Here is a 26,753-nt window from a genome sequence, read left to right as displayed (position 1 = left end):
TGGCTGGTATGAGCTGCTTTGTTTCTAATTTGACAGTTCATGTACAGCAAGCTGTTGATAAAGAGGGTGTTATATGAATATTACGGCATAAATTGGACACTTAAATAATCAGGAACATATCTAACCATCATAACCAAACAAATTTGGTGGAAAAAGATTTAGTAATAAGCAAATTATGGTCGATTTGAACATGAGAAATCATCATATCCTAATCCACATGTATTTGTAAGTGGATCTTGACCTTTCCAATATGGTGGACGCACAGACGTATGACCTCCACAGAGAACAACAAACAACATGTTGTTACGAGTCTCAGAGGAAGCGTGTACAAGCCTTCACCCACCAGCTTGATAGCATTGTGTGATGGGGGAGGTGTAGCTAGCGGGTGGGAGCTGTATATGACTTAAACCGGAGGGTGTAACTGTAGGAGAGTCAAACAGAACAAAACAGTCAAATTTAGTCAAAGTTACGTCAGCGTTGTCTGTTGCCACAGAGCAGCAGCATTCAGGAAGAATAACTTCATTAGCTTCATTCCTGCGCATTGGAAAATCATCTGAACCCAGGAAACGGTGATAGATATGAAAATACTGTGATTTTAAAATGTAACAGTGCAGCCCAGCGTTATGTTATAGTATTAAGATTCTGTACAATAATAGATCGTAACTCTGAGCACTCTCTTTAACTGAAAACTGATCTTAGTGCCAACGCTTCTTCACTGAGCTTGTCTTGATTAGCCATGTCAGCACTCTTGTTGTGCTACACTGGCTCACTGCTGGTACCACAGCTGGCCACAGTTTGTTGCAACATCACATCCATGATTCACCTGAAGAGCCGGAAAGGGAATAACAAGCTAACAAAGCATCATGTTCAACAGCCCTGTTTGTTTCCCTGGGGTACCTGAACTCAGCATGTCTGCTTGTATGATGATCCTCTTTGAGAGTCTAGATTTGAGCTTGTAGACTGTGTTGTTGGTATAAGAAGTGTCACCACATCCTGTAGGTAAGAGGGTGAGAGCCTTCACGTCCGAGTCATGACCAGCAGACGAGGCCTCAGAATGAAACTGAGCAGATGTTCAATGACCGCCGCACCGAAGGCCAGATATCAGATGGGAGACGGATACATTTACTGTGAGCTACGAGTTTCGACACTGAGAGCTGGGAAGAGCTACGACACAGCGTCTCACACCACAGTCTGTTCACCTGCTGTAGTGTCAGCTTTTATTTGTCTACCCATAAGTGGATAATTATGTCCATTTGAATAAAAACATTCTGTAAACTTTTATTACTCATTAGGCTAAATGTTCATTTTCTGAAATGTGTTTTTAAAGTTAAATAATGAATATAATGTAAATTCCACTCAAGATTCTGTATTTACAACTTTAAACAAATAAAAGACTTGGATTATCTGTGTAAAAGGTAATGTTTTACATTAAATGCTTTGTTTGTCATTTAATGCCATAGAAAATTGGAATGCTTAATGTACTATTTACATTGCTTGATGTTTATGAAAGAGAAAACCATGAAAAGATGAAAAACACCTTGTATTTCCCTACCGAATAGGCCAAATTCACAACTTAGACAAATAAGTAAATGCAGGATCTCACGAATGTACAGAAGGCATGCTTGTGCTGGTGCATGTAAAGTTGAAGTAAGCAATACTAAACACATCCTATGTAAGAACACAGATTTCCTTATTCACCAGCCCAGCAGATGGCTGAGTATTTTACAGACTCCTCCAGTTATATATATATATATATATATATATATATATATATATATTATTAGGGGTGGGAATCTTTAGGCACCTCACGATTTGATTTGATTACAATTCAGAGGTCTGCGATGCGATTATAAAACGATTATCGATGCATCTCGATGCATCTTTTTTCTCTATACAGGATTTCTATCTTCCTACTGTCTAAAAACTTGGTAGTTTTAAAGCAAAGTATTTGTAATGATCCATAATGTAAATGCATTATGGATCATTACAAATACTTTACTTTAAATATCTAAAATATCTTTTATTAATAAATCAAATGGAAGTGATGTGGCAAGTGAACTAGAAGGCTCTCATTCAGAGACGCTGCTGCCAGTGCATAAAATGCGCTGTTGCCCTGTAATAAGACCCAGTGGTAATGAGTGTCCACACAGCGCGTTACAGCCAAAATAGTAGGCCACACAGCCCCGAGTCTGGCCTCGCTAGCAGCGAACGAAAAAACAGAGATTAAGACGAACATTTGGAGGACTTATTCGCATTTATAAGCAGCGCAGTTGGTTAAATCTTCAACGAGAGACTTTCTCTAAAAAGTTGCGAAAATGAACTCGCTTCTCTTTCGTATTTTCCCGTTCCACCTTAAATGGTGCAGCAGTTACATTCGGCGCCTAAGGCAGAATTTAAGGTGGAACGGGACAATTAGAACGAGAAACTGGCGAATGAGAAGCGACTTCAGCCTCGTAAAACAGCCGGACGCTGAGACATTTTACAAGAAGGCGCCGGAATTTGGTGTAAACTGCGGCAAAAAAGATGCTTTATCCAGAGTTGAAATGTATGAAAAGGGATGAGGAGGTCGCTCCTGCTTGACAGACAAATTATTTTTGCTGTTTCACAGAATCAATGTGTCAGTATTGTTTTGTCCTGTTTGCAATTGTTTGTGATAGCAACTGGTTAAATTAGCTGCAGCAGCATTTGCACTCTCAGGAAAAGGTATGAAAGGTATTATTTTATTGTTCTGTTGTAAAACATCAGGTTATGAAAAGGTACAAATATGTTTAAATTAAGGTTAAATTAAGGTTCACTATTGGACCCTAAAACTGCTGTTGTACCTTTGAGGGAACATTTGCATTCTTCATTCTATGATGAATGAAAAATGTACCTGCACAGAACCTTTATTTAACAGTGTGTAGGAACAGTTTGCTAACCCACAAACCTAGCTAACGTTTGTGACAATACTTGCTGTGCGGTTGGTCGCTCTAACGTTATGTCATGGTATTTATCTGTACAATGGTTGTTAAGGGTTTTACACTTTTGGCTTCGGAAATGCACGTCCATGAATATGGGAGGCGGAGCTTGTGAAGAGGCACGTATTTGTTTTGCTGTTAAGTTTAGATATCAACAATCGTTCTCCAGAATGATATAGTACAACTTTAAGGCTGTTACACATTGAACACAAAGCAAATACTAGACACTAATCTAGTGTTTTAAAACAGAGCAATAAAATAAAAGGCTGGAGATGAGACGGGGTGTGAGGAATCAGTACAACTTCAAGAATGTCACTTAAAATTAAAGAAAAAAAGGTTTGTTGGGTAGGATGTGATCAGTTGATCAACTGAATGTATTGATGTCTGAATAAACCACACAAATAAATCAGGCTCAGTGTGTAAAGGCTTTAAGGCTTAACATACCAAGCTTTTACTTGGTATGTGGTCAATGTTGTCAGTGTTACTTTGGTGTCTCGTCAAATATCTATTTTCAATAGGGCAGCCATTTGTAACTCTAAACCCACACTGTAAAAAATGTTTATTTGTTTTTAATTTGCAAAAGTTGAGCAAACAAGGAAAAAATGAGGGAAATTATAACCCTGTAAGTTTTATTTTCTTGTGCAAGCTAAAACTTTTTTTACAGTTCAGTAAAACAACCACCACCACAATAACATAGCACTGAAAATCCCATAGGGTAACTACTGTTACAAGCAACTTTCATGTAAAAACAACTACTGCTACCATTAAATGAAATGATGAGTATATCTGGTGCTTTGTTTCATACGGATATTCCGCAGGTACTAGTACGTTCCATACTTTAGTCAATGTTGTGTAATACAGGTCTGTCACACAACATGAAACACAAAATGTACACTTTGTGTGTATTTACAGTACGTGTGTACTGTACATTATGTACAGTACTATGCTAAAGTCAGAAACTTGACATTTATTTAATTTCCTGTCAAAATAACTGTTTACATGACAGTCACTCATTTATCAGTATTTACTGTGTCCACCCATTTGGCTTTATTACAGCTTCCATTCTTTTCAGGAGACTTGCTTTCAGTTTTTCAAAGAAATCTGCAGGGGTGTTTTTCCACACCTCTAAAGTTCAGTCTTAGAAGTTGGTTGCGTTTTTGCTTCTCATGATCCAAATAATCTCAAACACATTCAGTGATGTTGAGGTCTGGACTCTGGGGTGGTCAGTCAGTTGTTCTGAGAACACGTCTTTGATTGATTTGCAGATCTTTTTTGTCTATTTTCTTTTCTCAGTTAGGACTTCTTTACAGCTACACATGCTTTCAGACTCATAGCACTGAGTTGTCTTTTCACAGTGGAGTCATGAAATTTGTGTAGCCATGAAGTTAAATGGTGTACATTTCCTGTGTTCCAACATTAATTTCCTAGTAAAGCAGAAGCTCAGGGTTGCGATGCAGACAAATCAGAAATTTCCCAGATCCCTTTATTCTGAACGATTGACGTCTCTCTCACACAGACACACACACACACACACACACAGAGGAAAAGGCTCTGAGCCTTGTGTGATCGACATGGTCTCAGTTCAGTTATCGTGTTTTCTTTCAGTTTTTCTGTTATTTTCTGCTACAGCCACAGGTAAGACTCTTCATTCTACTACTGGCTTGTTTTCTCTGCTCTCTCTCAAGTTTATTCTAGTTTTAAATACTGCTGTTCGCTGCCTTTTAGTAAACAGTGTTCAAACTTTTCCTGACAATTCCATCTACAACTGGCTGGAAAGGTTACTAGCTTACTTTTTCTTTCTGTTTAGCATGTTACATTTTCTATAAAGATGCACTCTGTGGTTTTAAAACAGTTCTTTGGAGAACCACTTTTAGTTCCCTAAACAACTGATCAGTTGATAGAACCATTGCTGTAAACATGCAAGTGTGGAAAACCTTTTTAAACTCTGAAGAATCGCCAAATTTGGTCAATGTCGAAACAAAAGTCCAAGCCACAAGCCACTTAGGAAGATCTATGTTTAAAAGCTTGAATAAGCTGCTACTGTTGTTTATTAGAATATATCAGATTTGGGCCCATAAGAGGTTAAAAAGTTAGGTACTTAAACTGTATTTAAAAAGTTATTTATTTGAGCAGTAAGTATTTACTGAAAAACTAATACTCAAATGACCAAATAAACAAATGATATTGATACAATAAGCTTAGCTTTTATGTATGTTATCACCAATACATCACTTGCCTAGTCATTACTTCATTAGATTAAAAACGCATGTACTGCTGATTAATTAATCATAATCATAATCATGAATAACAAATCTATGTGCTGGCTGGGATCAAGCCTGTGTTCTGCTAAGTAGCTCACAAGATATCAAGCACTATTTTGAAAATGAAAAAACTTATTTTTTACTGAATTTGTGTTTTTTTATTATTATATCATGTTTTTACACAAATTCATTGCACAGATAAATGGTTTTAAACAGTTTGCATAAGTGCCTTAAGACTTTTGCACAGTTCTGTAAATGTAATGCAGTTCATTTAAGCATGTTTACTGTATAAAACATGGTCTTTAACTTTGGTCAGGGTGAATTTTATCATCACATTACTTTACACCACACTAATCAACACTAATTGTTTCACTCCACAGGTGCAGCGAAAGTTATTACAGCGTCTAAAGGAGAGACTGTCCTTCTGCCGTGCCCGTCACTGTTTGATTACAGAGACATTGTTAGTATTGATTGGCAAAAGGATGGAGAACCGAGTTTTTGTAGATATCGTATGTATAATAATGAGACTAGTAACCATGACTGCAAATCACGGTACAAAGTAAACGCAGACCCAATCGGACTGATTATAACAGATGTTACAGGCAGTGATGCTGGTGTTTATAACTGTTCAATGACCAGGATGATCCCCCCACCAGCAGTGGATGACTTTTCAATCCTGATTCTCCAAGTTAACGGTGATTAAACTCTTCTTCTCTTTTCTGACAAAATATTGTGTGTTTAGCCCTTTAAAGTTTGCCATGTGTTCTGTACAATGTATGACTGCTTGAAGTAATTTCTGCTGCTGCCAAATGAATTCAGTCCCCCTTCAGTTCCAGCAGGTCTTAATGTGCAGCAGGTGAACATCAGTAGCCAGAGCTGTGTGGAGCTGCTCTGTTCTCTGGAGGGTTTGAGTCCACAGCAGGTCAGCTTCACCTGGACCAGAGAATCTGAGCAGCTTCTTCACCAGAACAACCCCATCAACATTAGCAGCACACTGACACTCTGCAAGCCTCACTGGAGAGACGGAGACACGTTCACCTGCCAGGCCAGCTACTCCAGCAACCACACACTCTACAGCAAGAGCATCACAATCAAATATACTGATGAAGGTGGGTCATTTCTCATATTACTGACATCAGCGTCCAGACAGACACTCCAGTCATAATCTAATCAGGCTGATTTGTATATTTGTATATTTTGATAACTGTGTATACAGAAATGATCAAGTTACTATCCTGTAATAAACATAGACTATACATTTTTAGATTACAATTAGTCTCAAATATATTTTTAGAGCTAGAATACATCCTATTATATTAATAATAGAACAATATTTCAGATTAACTGGGGGATTACACCAATTTTTCAAAATTTCAGCATTGAGTTGTAAACAAAGTCACTGAGACTCCTTTGATACGTGGTGTATTGTAGAGAAACTTTACAGTGGTGCTGTAGGAACCAGGTGTCTACAACACAAATATAGCCATTTTATTTACTGTCTAAAACAACCAGTCAACCTAAATAATCTTTATATGTAATCTTGATGAGAGTAAAACTGGTAAATCTGAAAAAATAAATTTCCTATGGAGACTCTTTTGCCCTGAAATGGCCTGCATGTAGTGCCATGAATTTTTTTAAATATTTTTGAGGCCAAAATCTCAAAAATATTTATTACAAATATATTTGTAACTAATTCATGTAATAACTTTCTATGAGGAAGATTTTAGAGACAAACTCTTCAGATGTCTGGTTCCTATCATCACCACTGTGAACAATTCTCTCTCTCTTTCTCTGACTCATTATACTTACATCTTGATGGTTTATTTATGCTGAAATTTTGAAAAAAATAGTGGAATTTCCCATAAACTTGTGCATTTTTTTGCAGTTTGCAGAACAAAATTCACATTAATTCTGAAATACATGATCAAAAGTTAATATTTCTGGGTAATATTAGCCCATTCGTCAAACCTTAGTTACTTGTAAAAACCTAAATTGACTTCCACTGACAATATAAACATATACCAGCCAGAGTTTTTCTCTTTACCAACAGCTCATTGGCTACCCAGCTCATATCTGACTCTCTCAGCTCTTCGCTCACACACACATTACACCGGAAGTACTAGACCCAATGGTTTAGTTAAATATCTGTTTATTGTAAGGAACATTTGCGCTTAAAAAAAAAATAAATCCACCACAGCCCACTGTGGAGTCTGCAGCCCACAGGTTGAAAACCACTGATCGTGCTTGTGATTGTGATGTATTTGATCTGCTGTCTCTTTGCCAAAGTGGGATCCATAAATTGGACACTTAAATAATCAGGAACATATCTAACCATCATAACCAAACAAATTTGGTGGAAAAAGATTTAGTAATAAGCAAATTATGGTCGATTTGAACATGAGAAATCATCATATCCTAATCCACATGTATTTGTAAGTGGATCTTGACCTTTCCAATATGGTGGATGCACAGACGTATGACCTCCACAGAGAACAACAAACAACATGTTGTTACGAGTCTCAGAGGAAGCGTGTACAGGCCTTCACCCACCAGCTTGATAGCATTGTGTGATGGGGGAGGTCTAGCTAGTGGGTGGGAGCTGGATATGACTTAAACTGGAGGGTGTAACTGTAGGAGAGTCAAACAGAACAAAACAGTCAAATTAATACAAGTTACGTCAGCGTTGTCTGTTGCCACAGAGCAGCAGCATTCAGGAAGCATAGCTTCATTAGCTTCATTCCTGCACATTGGAAAATCATCTGAAGCCAGGAAACGGTGATAGATATGAAAATACTGTGATTTTAAAATGTAACAGTGCAGCCCAGCGTTATGTTATAGTATTAAGATTCAGTACAATAATAGATCATAACTCTGAGCACTCTCTTTAACTGAAAACTGATCTTAGTGCCAACGCTTCCTCACTGAGCTTGTCTTGATTAGCCATGTCAGCACTCTTGTTGTGCTACACTGGCTCACTGCTGGTAACACAGCTGGCCACAGTTTGTTGCAACATCCCATGCATGATTCACCTGAAGAGCCGGAACACAACAAGCTAACAAAGCATCATGTTTAACAGCCCTGTTTGTTTCCCTGGGGTACCTGAGCGAGAGCCCTAGCTCAGCATGTCTGCTTGTATGATGATCCTCTTTGAGATAGGAGGGTCAGAAACTGGGTGTAGATTTGAGTTTGAATACTGTGTTGTTGGTATAAGAAGTGTCACCACATCCTGTAGGCAAGAGGGTGAGAGCCTTCACGCCCAAGTCACGACCAGCAGATGAGGCCTCAAAATGAAACTGAGCAGATGTTTGATGACCGCCGCACTGAAGGCCAGATATCAGATGGGAGACAGATACGGATGACCCTCAGTGTTAGCCAACACAGATGTCTGTCAGCTGATGTAACAGTCATTACCAGTCAGTGTTCTCCTCCAAGCGTGTTGAGCTGTCCCATGTCAAAAAGAAAAACATTCTATATTGACTTCCACTGACAATATAAACATATACCAGCCAGAGTTTTTCTCTTTACCAACAGCTCATTGGCTACCTAGCTCATATCTGACTCTCTCAGCTCTTCGCTCACACACACATTACACCGGAAGTACTAGACCCAATGGTTTAGTTAAATATCTGTTTATTGTAAGGAACATTTGCACTTATCCACCACAGCCCACTGTGGAGTCTGCAGCCCACAGGTTGAAAACCACTGATCGTGCTTGTGATTGTGATGTATTTGATCTGCTGTCTCTTTGCCAAAGTGGGATCCCACCACTGCCATACGCATGAGATAAATACATAAATGTAAATGTGAATATAACTTCACTGGGTCACTTTTAATGGCTGGTATGAGCTCCTTTGTTTCTAATTTGACAGTTCATGTACAGCAAGCTGTTGATAATGAGGGTGTTATATGAATATTACGGCATAAATTGGACACTTAAATAATCAGGAACATATCTAACCATCATAACCGAACAAATTTGGTGGAAAAAGATTTAGTAATAAGCAAATTATGGTCGATTTGAACATGAGAAATCATCATATCCTAATCCACATGTATTTGTAAGTGGATCTTGACCTTTCCAATATGGTGGACGCACAGACGTATGACCTCCACAGAGAACAACAAACAACATGTTGTTACGAGTCTCAGAGGAAGCGTGTACAGGCCTTCACCCACCAGCTTGATAGCATTGTGTGATGGGGGAGGTGTAAATGGTGGGTGGGAGCTGGATATTACTTAAACTGGAGGGTGTAACTGTAGGAGAGTTAAACAGGACAAACATTAGCTTCATTCCTGCACATTGGAAAATCATCTGAACCCAGGAAACGGTGATAGATATGAAAATACTGTGATTTTAAAATGTAACAGTGCAGCCCAGCGTTATGTTATAGTATTAAGATTCTGTACAATAATAGATCGTAACTCTGAGCACTCTCTTTAACTGAAAACTGATCTTAGTGCTAACGCTTCCTCACTGAGCTTGTCTTGATTAGCCATGTCAGCACTCTTGTTGTGCTACACTGGCTCACTGCTGGTAACACAGCTGGCCACAGTTTGTTGCAACATCCCATGCATGATTCACCTGAAGAGCCGGAACACAACAAGCTAACAAAGCATCATGTTTAACAGCCCTGTTTGTTTCCCTGGGGTACCTGAGCGAGAGCGCTAGCTCAGCGTGTCTGCTTGTATGATGATCCTCTTTGAGATAGGAAGGTCAGAAACTGGGTCTAGATTTGAGTTTGAATACTGTGTTGTTGGTATAAGTGTCACCACATCCTGTAGGTAAGAGGGTGAGAGCCTTCACGCCCGAGTCACTCAAAATGAAACTGAGCAGATGTTTGATGACCGCCGCACTGAAGGCCAGATATCAGATGGGAGACGGATACGTTCACTGTAAGCTACGAGTTCAACACAGCGTCTCACACTACAGTCTGTTCACCTGCTGTAGCGTCAGCTATGAGTGGATATTGTCCATATAAATTCACACTTTCTGTGAACTTATATCACTCATTAGGCTAAATGTTCATTTTCTGAAAATATGATTTTAATTGTGTTTTAAAAGTTAAACAATGAATAAAATGAATATTCCACTCAACATTCTGTAATTACAACTTTAAATAAATAAAAGAGTTTGATTATCTGCGTAAAGGTTGGTGTACAGTGTGCAGGTTGTGTAGAGGTTGGAAAAGTGAAAGGAGTGTAGAGATTTTCATGCCTCATTCAGGAGCTGAAACTTTATTAGGGCTTTTACAAATAGCTCGAATCCAGTAGTCTGGTTCGAGCTGCTTTGGGAGATGTTAGCTCCACACATAACTAAGCAGCAGACAAAATGATCCTTTTGTCATTTGTGCTGAGACAAAACTGACAAGTCAGCTTGGTTTTTGCGATACCAACCACAGAGACCGCAGTTTTAGTTCACAAAACTCGACTTCCAAGAATGTCACTTAAAAAAAAGATTACAGAATAAATCATGATCCTTGGCTTTGAGCCTGAACAGAAGTTACTTAAGTGTCAGTGTTACTTTGGTGCCTCTTACAAGCATCAAATATCTGTGTTCAATAGAGCAGCCATACGTAACTCTAAACACAGTAACAGTAAACACAATAAACACCACCATGATAACATAGCACTGAAAATCCCATAGGGTGGGATTAGAGATTAGTATTATCGTAGCAGTGTTACAAGCAATGGTAACTTTCATGTAACAATAAATACTGTTACTTTTACATGAAATGATGAGCATATCTGGTGCTTTGTTTCATATTGATGTTCCATGCTTTAGTTCATGTTCAACATAGAACACTAAAAGCCATTTACACTTTGTGTGTATTTAAATTTGTTTAAGAAAATGTACAGTACTGTGTTCAAGTCAGAGACCAGCGTTTATTTAATTTCCTGTCAAAATGGCTATTAAGTACAAGTGACTAATTTTTCAGTATTTGCAGTGTCCACCCTCTGCCTTTATTACAGCTTCATTTCTTTTCAGGAGACTCACTTTCAGTTTTCACAGAAATCTGCAGGGGTGTTTTTCCACACCTCCAAAGTTCAGTCTTAGAAGTTGGTTGCATTTTTGCTTCTCATGATCCAAATGCTCTCAAACACATTCAGTGATGTTGAGGTCTGGACTCTGGGGTGGTCAGTCCGTTGTTTTAAGAGCGCCAGAAAAAAATTTGACTGCCGGTTTTTATGTTTTCTGTCTGTCTCCTTTTCTCAGTGAGGCTTCTTGTTAGCCGCACATCCTTTCAGACTCATAGCGCTGAGTTTTCTTCTCACAATTGAAGGATGGACAGAAACACCTGTGGATTTTTCAGATCTTAGGCAGGAGGGGAGCTTGATTTGCTCCTCTCTAAACAAAGATGAAAGCTTCAGTACTGATGATCATAGTTTTAAGGCCTACCAGGTCGTGTCAGGAGTCCTTTTTTTGAAAAATTTTGGAAACTACTGTTTTTTCACTTATTTTCTTCATAATGTAAGTGAATTATCTCATATCTAATCTCCTCATAAAGATCCCCTTAAACATGAGTGACTTGGGGATATTAAATAACTGGAAGTTGGCTCAGACGTCTGCACAGTGCTGTGCTTGTGTTATGTATGCTTTCTTCAAGTGCTGCCATATTTTTTGGCTGTTGGACTTTAACAAAAACAGAATGAATTACCACATTTCTTTTTGTGTTTTACTTCTGAAAAGACGTTGCATCATGGTTTAAAAAACCCCACTACATATAGTGTCATGAAATTTGTGTTCATTTCCTGTGTTCCATCATTATTTTCCTCGAGAAGCAGAAGCTCAGGGGTGTGGTACAGAAATCCCCCAGATCCCTTTATTCTGATCATGCCTATGTTTGTAACACATGTGCTGCTCTCTCTTAAACACTGCAGGCTTCAGACTCAGCACCGTAGAGACAAAGACCAGGAATGTTTCACTCGTTTTAACGAGCTAAACAGAAGTGCTGATAGTGATCTGTACGTAGAAGTTCTGCGTTAGAATGACCTGTTCCTGGTTTTGCTGAAAGGAAAGACTCAGTGGTTTCGTCACTTGTCTTGCAGGGGTTCAAAGTGTGAGCGTTTTAGGACAGGACATTGTGTAGTGCAGTGTGTGTGTGAGAGCGGTTGACGTATCTCATACTCACACACACAGAGGAAAAGGCTCTGAGCCTTGTGTGATCGACATGGTCTCAGTTCAGTTATCGTGTTTTCTTCCAGTTTTTCTTCTATTTTCTGCTGCAGCCACAGGTAAGACTTTTTCATTCTACTACTGGCTTGTTTTCTCTGCTCTCTCTCAAGTTTATTCTAGTTTTAAATACTGCTGTTCGCTGCCTTTTAGTAAATAGTGTTCAGTCATTTCCTGACAATTCTATCTACAACTGGCTTGAAACAAATACTATTAATAAGGATTAGTTACTTCTTGCTTACAGTTAGCTTCCTTTCACTTTCGGTCCTGGATATTACTCAAAACACCGAGACCTGTAAAGTGGTCCATATTGCAATCTCAAAGAGGAAAAGAACTCATAGTGGGTACATTGTTTTTCTTTAAGCATGCACCCTGTGGTGTTAGAATAATAAAAGGGTGGCACTGTCCCTTTATATAATGCAAAAATGAATGTGCCAGAGTTTCTTTGGAGAACCACTTTTAGTTCCCTTAACAACATTTCAGTTTTTTTCAGCTGATGGAACCTTTTCTGTAAACATGCAAGTGTGAAGAACCTTTTTAAACTTTGTAGAACCTCCATATTATGTTAACATCCTACACCAATTAATTCCTTAAATAGAGGAACCACCGGCAGGCTGAAAGTTTTATTACACATTTCTACAACTTAAGAATAGCTCAGCCAGTTTGCATTCGAGTCCCTGTAGTTACTCAATAATGAGACTTAGTATGCAATAAGCCTGGGATTTTAAGGGGTTAAAGATTTTCCTAGAGCAGTAAATTCGACTGAAGAACCATTTAGGAACCTTCCGTTTTAGCTGGAGGGGTTGTGCATTGCTTACGGTCTTAAAAATAAAGAAGCAATGCCAGAGAAGAACCTCTTTTTGTTCCCTAACAAACCCTGCTAGAGTGTGAAGAAGCTTTTTTAAGAACCTCCACATAATATAATGGTTCTACACCAATTAAATGTTTTCCCAAAACAGAACATCCAAGTGAAGAACCATTTAGAAGCCTTTATTTTGCACTAGGAGTGTATTTAGTAAAAGGAGTTGGACGTTTCTTTGATTCTTAAAATAAAGGTTCCTTTGAGTGATGGTTCCCTAGCAAACCTTTCAATAGATGCTGCTTTAAAGCCTTTCTGACACGTTACAGAGCGAAGATCCTTTTTACAGAACTGTCACATAATGTAAAGGCCCTACACCAATGATTCAAGTCAAGAACCATTAATGAACCTTTATTTTTAGTAGTGTGTTTATCTGAAGGGGTTGGAAATTGTTTCCTTGGTGCAAACCAACAACAAAACTTTTCAATCCCTAAAGAATCTTTAACAGATGGTTCTTTAACCCTTTAAAATCCCAGGCTTATTTCATACCAAGGTTTATTATTTAAGAACTACAGGGACTTCAATGCAAATTGTCTGAGCTTTTCTTAGGTTACAGAAGTGTGCAGTAAAAATTAGGCTCGCCAGTGAGCCCTGGCCATTTAAGGGGTTAAAGAAACATTTGTGCAAATGAGATGTGTGCGTAAAGAAGGTTCTTACAGTTTAGAGAACATCTACATGATGTAAGGTTCTATACCAATTATTGTTAGAACTGTAAGTCCAAGCCATGAGCCACTTAGGAACCTCAATGTTTAAAAGCTTGAATAAGCTGCTATTGTTGTTTATGAGAAAATAACAGATTTGGACCCATAAGAGGTTAAAAAGTTCCTCTGCTCTTGTGTTCAGAAGTTTTAGGTCCTTAAACTGTATTTAAAATAGCAGTAAATATTTGCTGAAAAAACAAGTGATCAAATGACCAAATAAACAAATTATATTAATACAATAAGCTTTGATTTTACATATGTTAATGTGTTACTTGCACCATTTCAGAAACTCTACTTATGGAAGCCCAGTTTGTGTCATCCAATACCTTGCCCACCTAATCGTTACTTCATTAGATTAAAACGCATATACTGGTGATTAATTAGGACAAATCTGTGTGCTGGCTGAGATCATGCCTGTGTTCTTCTAACTAGCTCACAAGATAACAAATATTATTTTGAAAAATTACTTTTGCTGAACTCGCTTTTTTATCATTTGCTTTATCATGTATTTTAAACAAATTTATTGCACAAATAAATGGTTTAAACTATTTGCTTATGTGCTTTACACTTTTACACAGCACTGTAAATGTTTATGTGAGCATGTTCACTGTATAAAACATGGTCTTTAATTCTGATCAGGATGTATTTTTATCATCCCATTACTTTACACCAGACTAATCAACACTATTTTTTTTTTACCCTACAGGTGCAGAGAAAGTTATTACAGCGTCCAGAGGAGAGACTGTCCTTCTGCCGTGCCCATCACTGTTTGATTACAGAGACAGTGTTAGTGTTGATTGGCAAAAGGATGGAGAGTCAGGTTTCTGTAAATATCGTATGAGTAAAAATAAGACTAGTGACCCTGACTGTAAATCCCGGTTCAAAGTAAATACAGACCCAATCGGTCTGATTATAACAGACGTTACAAGCAGTGATGCTGGTGTTTATAACTGTTCAATGACCAGGGTGATCCCCCCACCAGCAGTGGATGACTTTTCTGTCCTGATTCTTCAAGTTAATGGTGATTAAACTCTTCTTTTTTTGTATGTACATTAAAAGATTGTGACCATTTATATATTCTCTGTATTTTAGGCAGTCAGGGTTGGGAAGAATATATTGAAAAAGTAATGATAGCTGAATACTGAGTACACAGTCATAAATGTATTCAGTAACATATTCCATTACAATACATAAAAAAGTAAGGTATTCAGAATACATTTAGAATATTATAGAAGGCAAATGGAAAAAAATCTGTTTTTATTGTAATTCACGCTGTTCTTTGCTGTTGCTGGTTGGCAGTTTTCTTCATGAAATTCTACAACATGTGACATATTTAATGATTTTTATTTAAATTATGTTACAAAATTCTTCACCATATTTTGTCTCTCATCATCTGCATCAGTCCACTGTGCCCATAATCCAACTGCTGTCTCATGAAGTAAGCAAACAATTTGCCGTATACCAATAACAAAATTTTACCAATTTGAATCCAAAGTGAACAGCTGTGATTTTCCGTTAATGACATTTATTTAACTTGCCTCAAAACACAGGAGTCCAGATCAACACCATTGCTAAGCTTTTCACTCATGGACATGTTCACTACTGAGGACACTGTTTAGTTTTATCATCCCTCAAATGGGTTTAGTAAGGCTGAGATTAATAACTGGCTCATCACATTGATTTATCAGTCCACTCAGGCTTTAGCAGGAACTGCAGTGTTTGTAAAGAAGCCATTTTTGAGCTCTTCTTTAGAGTATGTCTTTACATGCTGTGTGCTGTTTTTAAAATAAGCCAGCGCTGATGGTGTTTCTTTTAAAATGGTACTTTTTTAATTTAGTGGGTAAGTAATCTAAAACTATGTTTTAAAGTAATCGTATTCTGAATGCCGCCTTTACAAAATTAAACTGAACACACATACTGCATTGTTATTCTGAAATATGTATTCCAAATATTTGTATTACACCCCAACCCTGTATGCAGACATAATATTATAGCATTCGGTCTTATAAATGCTGCTGTGTGCTGTGTAGAGTGTTTGATTACTTTGAAGAAAAGCTGGTATTTCTTTGCTAATTCAGTCCCTCTTCAGTTCCAGCAGGTCTTACTGTGCAGCAGGTGAACATCAGTGACCAGAGCTGTGTGAAGCTGCTCTGTTCTCTGGAGGGTTTGAGTCCACAGCAGGTCAGCTTCACCTGGACCAGAGAATCTGAGCAGCCTCTTCACCAGAACAACCCCATCAACATGAGCAGCACACTGACACTCTGCAAGCCTCACTGGGAAGACGGAGACACGTTCACCTGCCAGGCCAGCTACTCCAGCAACCACACACTCTACAGCAAGAACATCACAATCAAAAGCAGCAAGAAGGGTGAGTGTTTTCTGCCATTACCTCTCACTGAGGTCTTTACATGTATTGATTTGGACCTGCTGTAACAAGTATGTCGCTGTTGCCTGAAAAGAAAACCTCTCCAAAATGGTAACTTTACAGGAGAAGGAAATAACATACTTTACTTTTAATGTAAGTCAATGGAACCAGACTTTTTTCCAAGCCATTTTGGGTCGATGAGTCCATTCATCATGAAATTTACACACAATGTAAAGGCCAACAGTTATTTTCAAATTGTGTCAAAAACTGAAACTCTAACAGCAGCGATGTTCACATTTGAGATGGCTCTAAATGAGGCCTGCTGATTGTGCACAGGTACTCTTGTTTAGAGACAACAATCATTTCTTCATACCACTGAGTAACTGCTTGGTCACATGAATTTCCGTTGGTGTGTTTCATCTTTGCTTTCTTCACCGAGGCATGTTCAACCAAGTGCTCTAATTGTTGTTAACCGCCGCAGCTTTTTCCCCATAAACAAGACCAACCGCATGAGAAGCGATAACCACAAAAGCTTTGAAAAACTTTGAATTAGGACACACCAGTGACCCTCAGTGAAGGCTTAGGCCTCTACTTTTGTTGCAGAACACAGGGCCCATGCCAGGGCTTCTCAATCTTTTACACCTCAAGTCCAACTATTTATCACTAGAAAGCATAAAGGCCCACACAAAAGCGAACAAAAAACTTTTTTGCTTAAACATAAAATGTAATTTTTGGGAAATTTTGGGGACATTTTTGGCAAATTTTCAACACAGCACTTTTCAGGTGGCACAGCATGCCACGTATATCACTGGACATTAAATATCAACAGAGAAAGCAAAGACAAGCTTGTTTTAATAATATTAATAATATCGTGTATCATTTGAGAACATTTATTATTATTAAGATATTTTTTTTCACAGATTTTTATGACAAATTAACATCACTGGCCCACTACAGACCACTAGCTCCTCCTCAGTACTTGCCCGAGGAGCACCAAAGGGTGCTTCATGGCTCACTTGTGGTCCACTGCCCAGTGACTGCGAAACCCTGGTGTATGCTGAAGCAAAGGAAGTAAAATTAGAAATATTAGTGATGCTGCTGGTAGTGGTCATATAGTACGAACAGTGGTAGTCTAAAGCCTGGAGCCTCTCAGTTAAGCAATTTGTTTGTTACCAGTAAATGATACTCAGAGGAAAAGTGCAAAACATGGTGAAAAAGTGCTGTGAACGTCAACGTGCATGTGATGGAGTAGTTATGCCAGAACAGATGCACGGTATAATTTGTATGGGTTTTAACTCTTCTTAAAGGCCGAGAGAGGGTTTCTGAGATTAGCAGTTAGCCGTGTGCAAGGCTGACCAAGCAGAGAATGAAAGTCTTGTTCTGTCTCGTTTCCATTAGTAGTGGGAGAAAAGAATCAGTAGTATTGCATATATAGTGCATATATTTTGCACGAAAAAGTAGCAACTGATATATTTTTTTTTTTATTATGTATTGCGGATGCTTGTATTAAGCCAGTGGTTCCCAAATCGAGGTAACATTGTGTTGAACAAGAATGCAGGTCTGTCAAAAAAATCCAGACATTAATCCTCATTTAATTTTATTTAATTCAGCCAGCCGCATAACTAAACAGGTACATCTTCTAACTGAGCCGTACACAAACAGCTTCAAGTCCAGCTCTGAATACATGCAGTTTATCGTGCACTGCTGTGTGCATGAAATAAGTGAGCCTCCTTCACTAACTGATGCTTCTTAGTCGTGTACTAGAGTTAGTTTCATTTTGACACTTTTTTTTTTCACTGTTTTGTTCGCAGTTTTGTGAGCTTTTTATAGCTGTTTTGATCAGCCCTTAGCTATTAGCATTTTATTATGTGTTCATGTGTTAAATCTTGATGATGTCACTGTGATTCGCAATCTGTGGCTCTGGTTAGTGAACATTTTGTTACTCGCCGTTCATTTCACAGCTGCAGAATCTTTCTCACACATGTGCTCTCATATTGATGCTGCAGCCTTTATGATTACAAATGAAGAAAGTTCAGTTCTCTGCCACCCTGAGCTCTGACGGGAAGTCCAGAGTGGGCCGCACCTACAACATAGTAATGAACACCCCTATCACTGAATATTTATTAAATATTACTCATTTTAAGATAAAACAAAAATGTCTGTACACTGTTAGAAAAAAAGGGTACACTGGATGTATAAGAGCACTTTTGTTCATCAAGGTACAAACAATGTAAATATGCCCTCACAGTAATGGTCTTAAGGCCCGACTGTGGACCTTAAAGGAGTTTTAAAGGTACACTACATTCACTTTCCCAGGGGAAATAGATACATTTTTTAAACCTAATATTTCAAAATAGAAAAATAAAGTAAAAAGTCTGTAGTAAAGAAGGACAATATGGAATCAATGTCACTTTAAATAACATATAATTGTGGTTGAATATTGTACAGTTATGTTCCCTTCCCTAAAGATCATGAATATGTACCTAGAACCCCGGTGACAGTTTAGTATCTTTTTTCTGAGAGTGTACATCAGGTGTGTTGTGTCATTGCACCATAAACATATCTCTGTTGTGGGAAGAAAACCAAAATGGTAACTTTACAGGAAAAGGAAAAAACTACTTTACTTTTAATGTAAGTCAATGGAACCAGACTTTTTTCCAAGTCATTTTGGGCCGTTTCTTTTAGTCCATTCATCATGAAATTTACACGCAGTGTAAACGACAACAGACATTTTCAGATTATGTCAAAAACTGAAAAACGACAAAAAATGGAGATATGAGGTTTGCTTCCAACAACAGCGAAATACATATTTATCAAAGCGTATTGATTTTAGAGGTCAAAATGTCTCATATCATGGCAATATATGTGTGTATGAAGAGCAAAAGGGGCAGGAAGTTCAATGTCTGAGGGGGTACGAGAATGTAAAAAGATTGGGAACCACTTTATTAAGCCGTTTGGTAGACCACAAGGAAGCAAAATGAGTCTTTTTGGCGTTCTGGTGAGTCTAAACGCTAATGGTGAATTACTTCCAGCTGCTCTTGTTACGCTTACTTCTTTTGTACTGCTCTGTTATTTTTATAATCCGTGTAAGAGATTTAAAGAAGAACGTTCTAGAGAATTTTAAAGAGGAAGTGACGCATGCAGTCCGCATCACATACGGGAAACTGAAGACCATTTCCCCCTAAACTTCTACTGATATCATTTTCGAGATTTTGTCTTCACTTGTCTATGTATGGGTTGTATAGGGAAAAGTAAATATCTAGAACTGAGTTAAAACAACTACAGGTATCTTACATATCGTGTAAGATATTGAATGCAAGTATTTATAAGTAGGTATTTATCAACTTATTAATGTGGCCTGTAGAGACAGAGGAGGTAGTGGTGAGACCACAAGGTCTGTAATAACAAACAAAAAAAAAAAGAAGTACTGCTTCTATTCCGTAATAGTTCTTGGGCAAGTCTTTTAGCTCAGCCTTGTATATTAGGGGTGTAATGGTACACAGAAGTTACGGTTCGGCGGTTTACACCATGGTTTGGACATCACAGTTCGGTACGTGTTTTGCTACACTGCTGCTATACACCACTCTGGAGAAGATCATGTGTTAGATAGTGGATTAGAGCATCTGCTACATATGTAAATACAGGAGAATTTTGCCTTGTCTGCTCTAAGGAGGTGATTTTTTGGCAAATTCCGACCATCGGCGTCTAAATTAATCAACATGCCCAAAATAAAAAAAACACCTCTCAAAATATCAGTTGTAAAATGGATAGTTCTGGTTCTGAAATCTGATTGGTTGTGACACATTCAAAGCCACTGTAAAATACTTGATATATACAGTCATTTGCAAAAGTTTGAAAACCAAATTACATGTATTGTTGATTTATGATTGTAAAAATAAAAATAAGTTAACACAAACTCTACAGGGAACGTGCTTTTTATTTTTCTGAAACTTTTGGTGCACAATTTCTATTTTGGGAAAAAAAAAACGATGTTATCCTAATATTGAAAATGAGCAACATGCCACAGTTTATTTATTTTCCTGTGTATTAAATTCCACAAATAAACAGTAACTGTGTATTCAAATGTGCAGAGATATGTTCTCTGTACCCATTCACTGAATTTAGCCAAAGTTAAGCCACCAATCGAGTTTTCATGAATTTTACAGGGCTGAGGGCGTCAGCGCTACGCACACACCAACTGAAGTCTGTATTGATGTGCTGAGAAACAGTGTTTCTTGAATAGGCTGTGGACTGTAGTGCCAGACATCAGCATGTAAACGGAGACCAGTATTGGGACACCTACTCATTACACCTACAGTTTTTATGGCATCTCGTTCTAAGTCCATAGGCATTAATATGTAGTTGGTCTCCCTTTGTAGCTATAACAGCTTCCACTCTTATGGGAAGCTTCCTACAAGATTTTGGAGAGTGTCTGTGGGAATTCCCAAAAATGTCGAATGGGGTTGAGATCAGGGCTCTGTGAGGGCCAGTCAAGTTCTTCCACTCCAAACTCACCCAGCCAGGCCTTTACAGAGCTGCTTTATGCACTGGGGCTCAGTCATGCTGGAACAGAAAAGGTTCTTTCCCAACTGTTCCCACAAAGTTAGAAGCATACAGATGTCTAAAATGTCTTGTTCTGCTGAAGCATTAAGATTTTCCTTCACTGGAACTAAGGGATCTATAGACCAACCCCTGAAAAACAACCCCATATCATCATCCCTCCTGCACCAAACTTTACAGCTGGCAAAATGCAGTCAGGCAGGTAAGGTTCTCCTGGCATTCACCAAACCCAGACTCGTCCATCAGACTGCCGAAGCATGATTCATCACTTCACAGAATACGTTTCCACTGCTCCCCAGTCCAGTGGCAGTGCTTTACACTATCCCCCCTCAATGCTTGGCTCAATGCTGCTCTTGATGCACAGTTATTTTGCTGATGCTGCTTCCAGAGCTCTTTAGTGAGTGATTCAACAGAGGATAGGCACTGTGCACTTTGGCACTCAGCAGCCCCGCTCTGTGAGTTTGGGTGGTCTACCACTTTGTGGCTAAGCTGCAGCTGCTCACAGGTGCTTCCATTTCACAGAAATAGCACTTACAGTTGACAGGGGCAGATCTAGCAGATCAGAAATTTCACACAGTGACTTGTGTGGAAGTTGGCCTCCTATGACAGTGCCATGTTTGAAGTCAGGGAGCTCTTCAGTGAGAACCATCACACTGGCAATGTTGTCTATCGAGACTGCAAGACTATGTGCTTAATTTTATCCCCATGTTAGCAATGGGTGTGGTTAAAACACCTGAGCTCAATAATTAGGAGGGGTGTCCCAATATAATATACCTTACATAAGAACCTGGTTTTGTTTAAACTGCGAGACTGACAACTTGAATATGATTACGATCATATATGACCAAAAACTAAACTAAATTAAATATGTCAGATGTCGATGACGAGGGCAATGAGGGCAAGTCCTTTAACCAGTCATCAACAGACAAAATCACAGGAATCACATGTAAATGGCCAAGAACAAAACCAGAGCCAAGCTAAGACAGCAAACACCAGGTGTACAGGTCAAGGAGGGAGTCCTGTGATTTTCAGCTACAGTGTCATAAGATCTATTTTCTCTTAAATAGTAATAATAATAATAAAAAACAGAAAACAAATCAGCTTCTCAGTGCAATCAGCTCCTAACACTCAATGACAACAGCACATCACAAAACACATGCCATGACCTGGGCTTGCTTTGACCAGAGAAATTATAAAGGAGGAGACAGTTCACTGGCTGGACAATTTATGGGAAATTTCATAACGCTTATCATGGCATCTGTGTACGAGAAACGTCCCATCATTCAATAAAATGAGCCAACTGGCTTGCTTGTTATGTCACAACAGTGTGGCTTTTAGTTTCAGTTTTATTAGTCTCTCCCCGTCCACAAAGAGAGGAGTTTGGTCATGTATGAGTGGAAATCACTGACCGGGGATGTTACCAAGATGGCCATCGAGTGGACAGACTGTCTTATGAGTGTACCTCGGTAGCTCTGGAAAGCTGTTGCTGTCCACAGCATTCTTCTCCATAATTATACGCACCCATGTATGATTTCCTCACACTGACCTCCATCACACCTTCTCTCGGGTAACAAGGTTGTCTGTCTTATCGCCTGTGGATGTTTGCTTTTGATACGATATCGTTGTATCGAAAAGTGTCCTCCCTCTATATTTAGCAGCATGTTTCATTTTTCACTAGGCTTATCTAACGGAACCAGTTGCCTATCGCACCTTCATGCATTGAATTCAAAAACAACCCTCACCTTGAATGATAAGCCTTCCTATTCAAATCGAAACAGATATTTATTGGAAATGAATCGGTTAATCATTCAGATACCTACTTATCTGCTTCATCAATAAGGTTTGCTGTAAATAATAATATACAAGTGAGATAAACAAAGTGTAAACATTATTAGATAAAACATTTTGGAGGCATTCTTTTCAAATTATGTCAACAGCTGTAAATTGCAGTATCGCAGTACCTGGCATGTCACTAATCTTTAAAAGTCGCAGTCATATCAGGGCTCAAGTATCGTATCGTAACATAGTATTGTATTGTATTGTATTGTATTGCTCTCACTCTTAGTATTCATTGTCACTACCTGTATGTGTTTTAGGGGGTACAGAGATATTCTGGCTGCTGATTGGCTCAGCTATTGGTGCATGTGTGGGGCTGCTCTTCATCATCCTCCTCTGTGTGGTCATCTGTAAATGTAAGTTCTCATATGTTTAAAATAGTGGAATCATCGCTTTCCTACAGAGGTAGATGACGAATCGTTTAACGTATATAGCTCAGCTTTGCTGAGTGGTAGTGAAATGTTTTGAAATTAACATTAGATTTATTTCTGTTGCGGTTCTCTGTTATTCATATCTCTGTTATTCTCTGTTAAATCACAGATTAAAACACCTTCACCAGAACATTCTGGAGAATTTCAAAGAGGAAGTTGTGACTTTTCTCTCCACCTCCTGTTTGACACCTCATGCTGACATCTTCTTTCCAGAGGTCTATTTTTGACCTGTTCTCCCTCTCTGTTTCCTACTATGTCTAAACAAGACCTGGTGCAACATTTTTATCATTCACACTTAAACCAAACTGATAAATTGTGGCTAACCTTTAAACATCACAGCTCCAAGGGCCAGGAAGCCGGCCTGCTCCACCCAAATTAGTCTTAAATTGTTATAGAATATCGTTACTAACCATTTACTTGAACCCTGCTACATAACATTGAAATAAACATGGCATGGCAGATGTCATATTCTGTCATGAGCTGTCAAAACAAGATTTTGTTCAGTGTTATAACAGTGTCATGTTGCCATTACTGGTAATTTCCATGACAGATGCTTCATATCATGACATCTTATTTCACAAGCTAATTTTTGCTTCTCATGTAAACAAACATCATGGCTTAATATTCTGACTAATCCTAAGAATAGTCTGTCAAGACAGCTCATGAAGGCGTATTGTCACTGTCCGAAAAACAGTATCTCCAAAATGGTAACTTTTCAGGAGAAGGCAAAAATCGTCTTAACTGTTAATGTAAGTTAATGTAAAGAGGTTCTATTCCATGTCTGACCTTTATACAATGTAAAGGACAGCTGCTGTGTTCAAATAGTGGAGAAATTCAAAATTGACAAAAATGAAGGTTTTAGACAGGGACACCATGACATTTGCCATGAAATGTTGGTGAAGGTTTAAAGAATGTTCTGCTTCAACCTGTCATATTAACGTCCCTCTTCTGGTGCAACATCTTTATCTTTCACACTTAGGCCTACCTGTTAAATAGTGGGTAACCTGTAAACATCACAGCTCCAAGCCCCAAAAACCTGCCTGCTCCACTTAAATCATAAAATCTTAAACTTAAAAGCACTTTGTAGATGATTATATAGTATAATCGGAAGTACTTTACTTCAGCCCTGCTACATAACATTGACACATTGCAGTGCAGGATTTCCCCACTAGAGGACAATAGAAAGCAAGTTTTCCATCAGCCTCCTCATAAAAATACACCTACATATTTGCACTGACTGGTCTGTTTATTTATCATTGTTTATTTATCACACCTACTTTGTATCAACATTACTCAGCACAGTGGTGACACCAACATGAGAACAGCCTGGCACTATGTGGGCTAAGTGCATCATGCACAGTAGTGTCACCGCTGGGTTGGAAATAGTCCACCAACTAAAATTATTCAACTAAGAGTGATCCTATGGTCAGCACCGACCACTGATGACTAACTAGAGGATGCTCTAACTGTACACCAAGTCTACCACAGGGACACGTGTGTCACTAACCAGTACAGGATACACAAACAGGGCCCTGGCATATCAGTATCACTGCTGTGCTGAGAATGGCCCACCTATTTGGTCAGTGGTGGTCCTATGGTGGTCCCTTTCTGCTGAAGGGTGAGGTAGAGGGGGCTGATAAAGTGTGCAGTAACAGATGGGCCACAGACAGTAATGGTAAACCTAAAAAATGCACTCATATAGTAATGGCCTATGAGTTGTACAGTTGTATGCAATAGTTTTGGCGCCCCTAGTGAAATTTCATATTTTGTTGATCTTCTAACTAAAAATGATTTAGCACATCCTCTACAGAGAACACACACTGTAATGCACAATCACTGTTTATTTGCTGAATTTAACATATTGGAAAAAAAGAACATTGCCCTGCGATGGACTGGCGACCTGTCCAGGGTGTATCCTGCCTTCCGCCCAATGACAGCTGGGATAGGCTCCAGCACCCCACCGCAACCCAGAAGGATAAGCGGTTTAGATGATGTATGGATGGAAAAAAAGAATGTGGCCTGAGCAAAAGTTATCGAGCATTTAATTTTTTATTTGTATAAATTATTTGTAAAATTATATGTAAATTTGTAAACATTTGAGGGCAGTCATGGGCTGGAGGTCAGGAAACCAGCCTTGTGACCGGAAGGTCACCAGTTCAATCCCCTGAGCTTACAGGACATGACTAAAGTGCCCTTAAGCAAGGCATCTAACCCCCAACTGCTCCCTAGGCACTGTGGATAGGGCTGCCCACCGCTCAGGGCAAGTGTGCTCACTGCCCCTAGTGTGTGTGCACTTTCACTGGTGTGTATGTGGTATTAAATGTGGAGGTGAATTTGCCCGTTGTGAGACTAATAAAGAGTAACTTAACTTATTCAGCAAATATATAGAAACTGTGCACTAAACATTGCAGAAAAATTAGAAAATTTAAACGTATGCCAAGGTAGATATATCCAGTGTACAAAATACCCCCTGGTATTTGGGGGTCCCACGTTTGCTGGCTACACCATTGTTTGTTGGCTGCCAACTCACTCACCATAGCCGCGCTGATGCTAGGTTCAACGGCACCAAAATGTCTGGTTTTACAATTTTTTTTGGAAATGTCCTTCTCTAGTTTCTCTAGTATCTCCCACAGATAAACTGAAATCTTACACATCTTCTCTTCTGTGTTGGATTTGAGAAATGAGTAACAATTCACTCTTTTTCGCTTAGTTGAGTCTTTCCACCAATCTTTTGGAAAATTGGGCAAGTTTTCAGGTTTACAGATATGCTACAGCACATTGTAAAGATTTTCAGAGGTATCTTAGGCATAGCAACAGTTGCTGGGCTATGAAGGACCAACTGGGTGAACCAATTTGCTGCAACGCCACCCAGACAGAAGCTCGCTGATTGTGGGTGAAGCAGGCAAAACAATCACCTTTCCCTGAAGTTGTATTTGAGTGTCTATTGTTCTGTAACGGACAGCATGACGTCATGATAAGTTTATCGTCAAGAACCCCCAGCATTTTGATTTTTTAGACATTTAGGGGGTCCAAGAGGTTGATTTAAGGACCCCCTTTATTTCGCACCTTGAGTGTAACTAATGAATTGAAAACGCAGTGGAAACTATCATTCAACACTTGAGACAAAATTGACCTGTGCTTGAATGTTCCTTGTAATGCATTATAATTATTTACAGTAAAAGCATGACTGTCTGTCTCTCTATCTGTCTGTGTGCAGGTAAGAAGAAAGAAGATACTTCTGACTCAATCGTCTTCAGCAATAAAGTTTATGAAAACCTAAATTTCTTCACATCCGGATCTACTGCTCAGCCCTGCGCTGGATCAAATACCAGGACTAATCCCAGGCCTGACCCACAGGGTGCAAGTCAGCCTCAGAGAGAAGAGTGCATCTATGAGAACTAATTATTATTATAAACTGCTATTATTCTAAAACTAGGGCTCCACTGTTTGTGTATGTTTTGTTTATGACTAGTCACTTTATATTCTTTCAACACACCATGACACTATCAGAGTTCCCTTAACTGTGCTGTGCCCCTGCGTGCTGTGCCAAATTGTAGTTTGTTAAACTATGCCCCAGTTGCCATCTCTGAGAAGTGGTTTGGTTTTGTTACT

At 38.8% G+C, this 26,753-nt stretch overlaps 1 protein-coding gene across 2 annotated transcripts; it reads left to right on the top strand.

Annotated features, from left to right (window-relative positions):
• The first annotated feature begins 5,714 nt into the window (after positions 1 to 5,714).
• LOC118825290 lies at positions 5,715 to 26,753 on the top strand. 2 transcript variants are annotated; one of them, XM_036595915.1, is made up of 5 exons: positions 12,065 to 12,451; positions 14,656 to 14,970; positions 16,039 to 16,317; positions 22,971 to 23,066; positions 26,359 to 26,753. In XM_036595915.1, the coding sequence occupies exons 1-5, from the start codon at positions 12,388 to 12,390 to the stop codon at positions 26,541 to 26,543; spliced, it is 939 nt and encodes a 312-aa protein (XP_036451808.1). In that variant the 5' UTR covers positions 12,065 to 12,387; the 3' UTR covers positions 26,544 to 26,753. The 2 variants fall into 2 exon arrangements, with proteins under 2 accessions (XP_036451809.1, XP_036451808.1); XM_036595916.1 differs by lacking the exons at positions 12,065 to 12,451; positions 14,656 to 14,970 and adding an exon at positions 5,715 to 5,913.

The sequence above is a fragment of the Colossoma macropomum genome, unplaced genomic scaffold (genome assembly GCF_904425465.1).
Source record: "Colossoma macropomum unplaced genomic scaffold, Colossoma_macropomum, whole genome shotgun sequence".
NCBI classification, from domain to species: Eukaryota; Metazoa; Chordata; class Actinopteri; order Characiformes; family Serrasalmidae; genus Colossoma; species Colossoma macropomum.
This window is presented reverse-complemented; position numbering and strand designations above follow the sequence as displayed.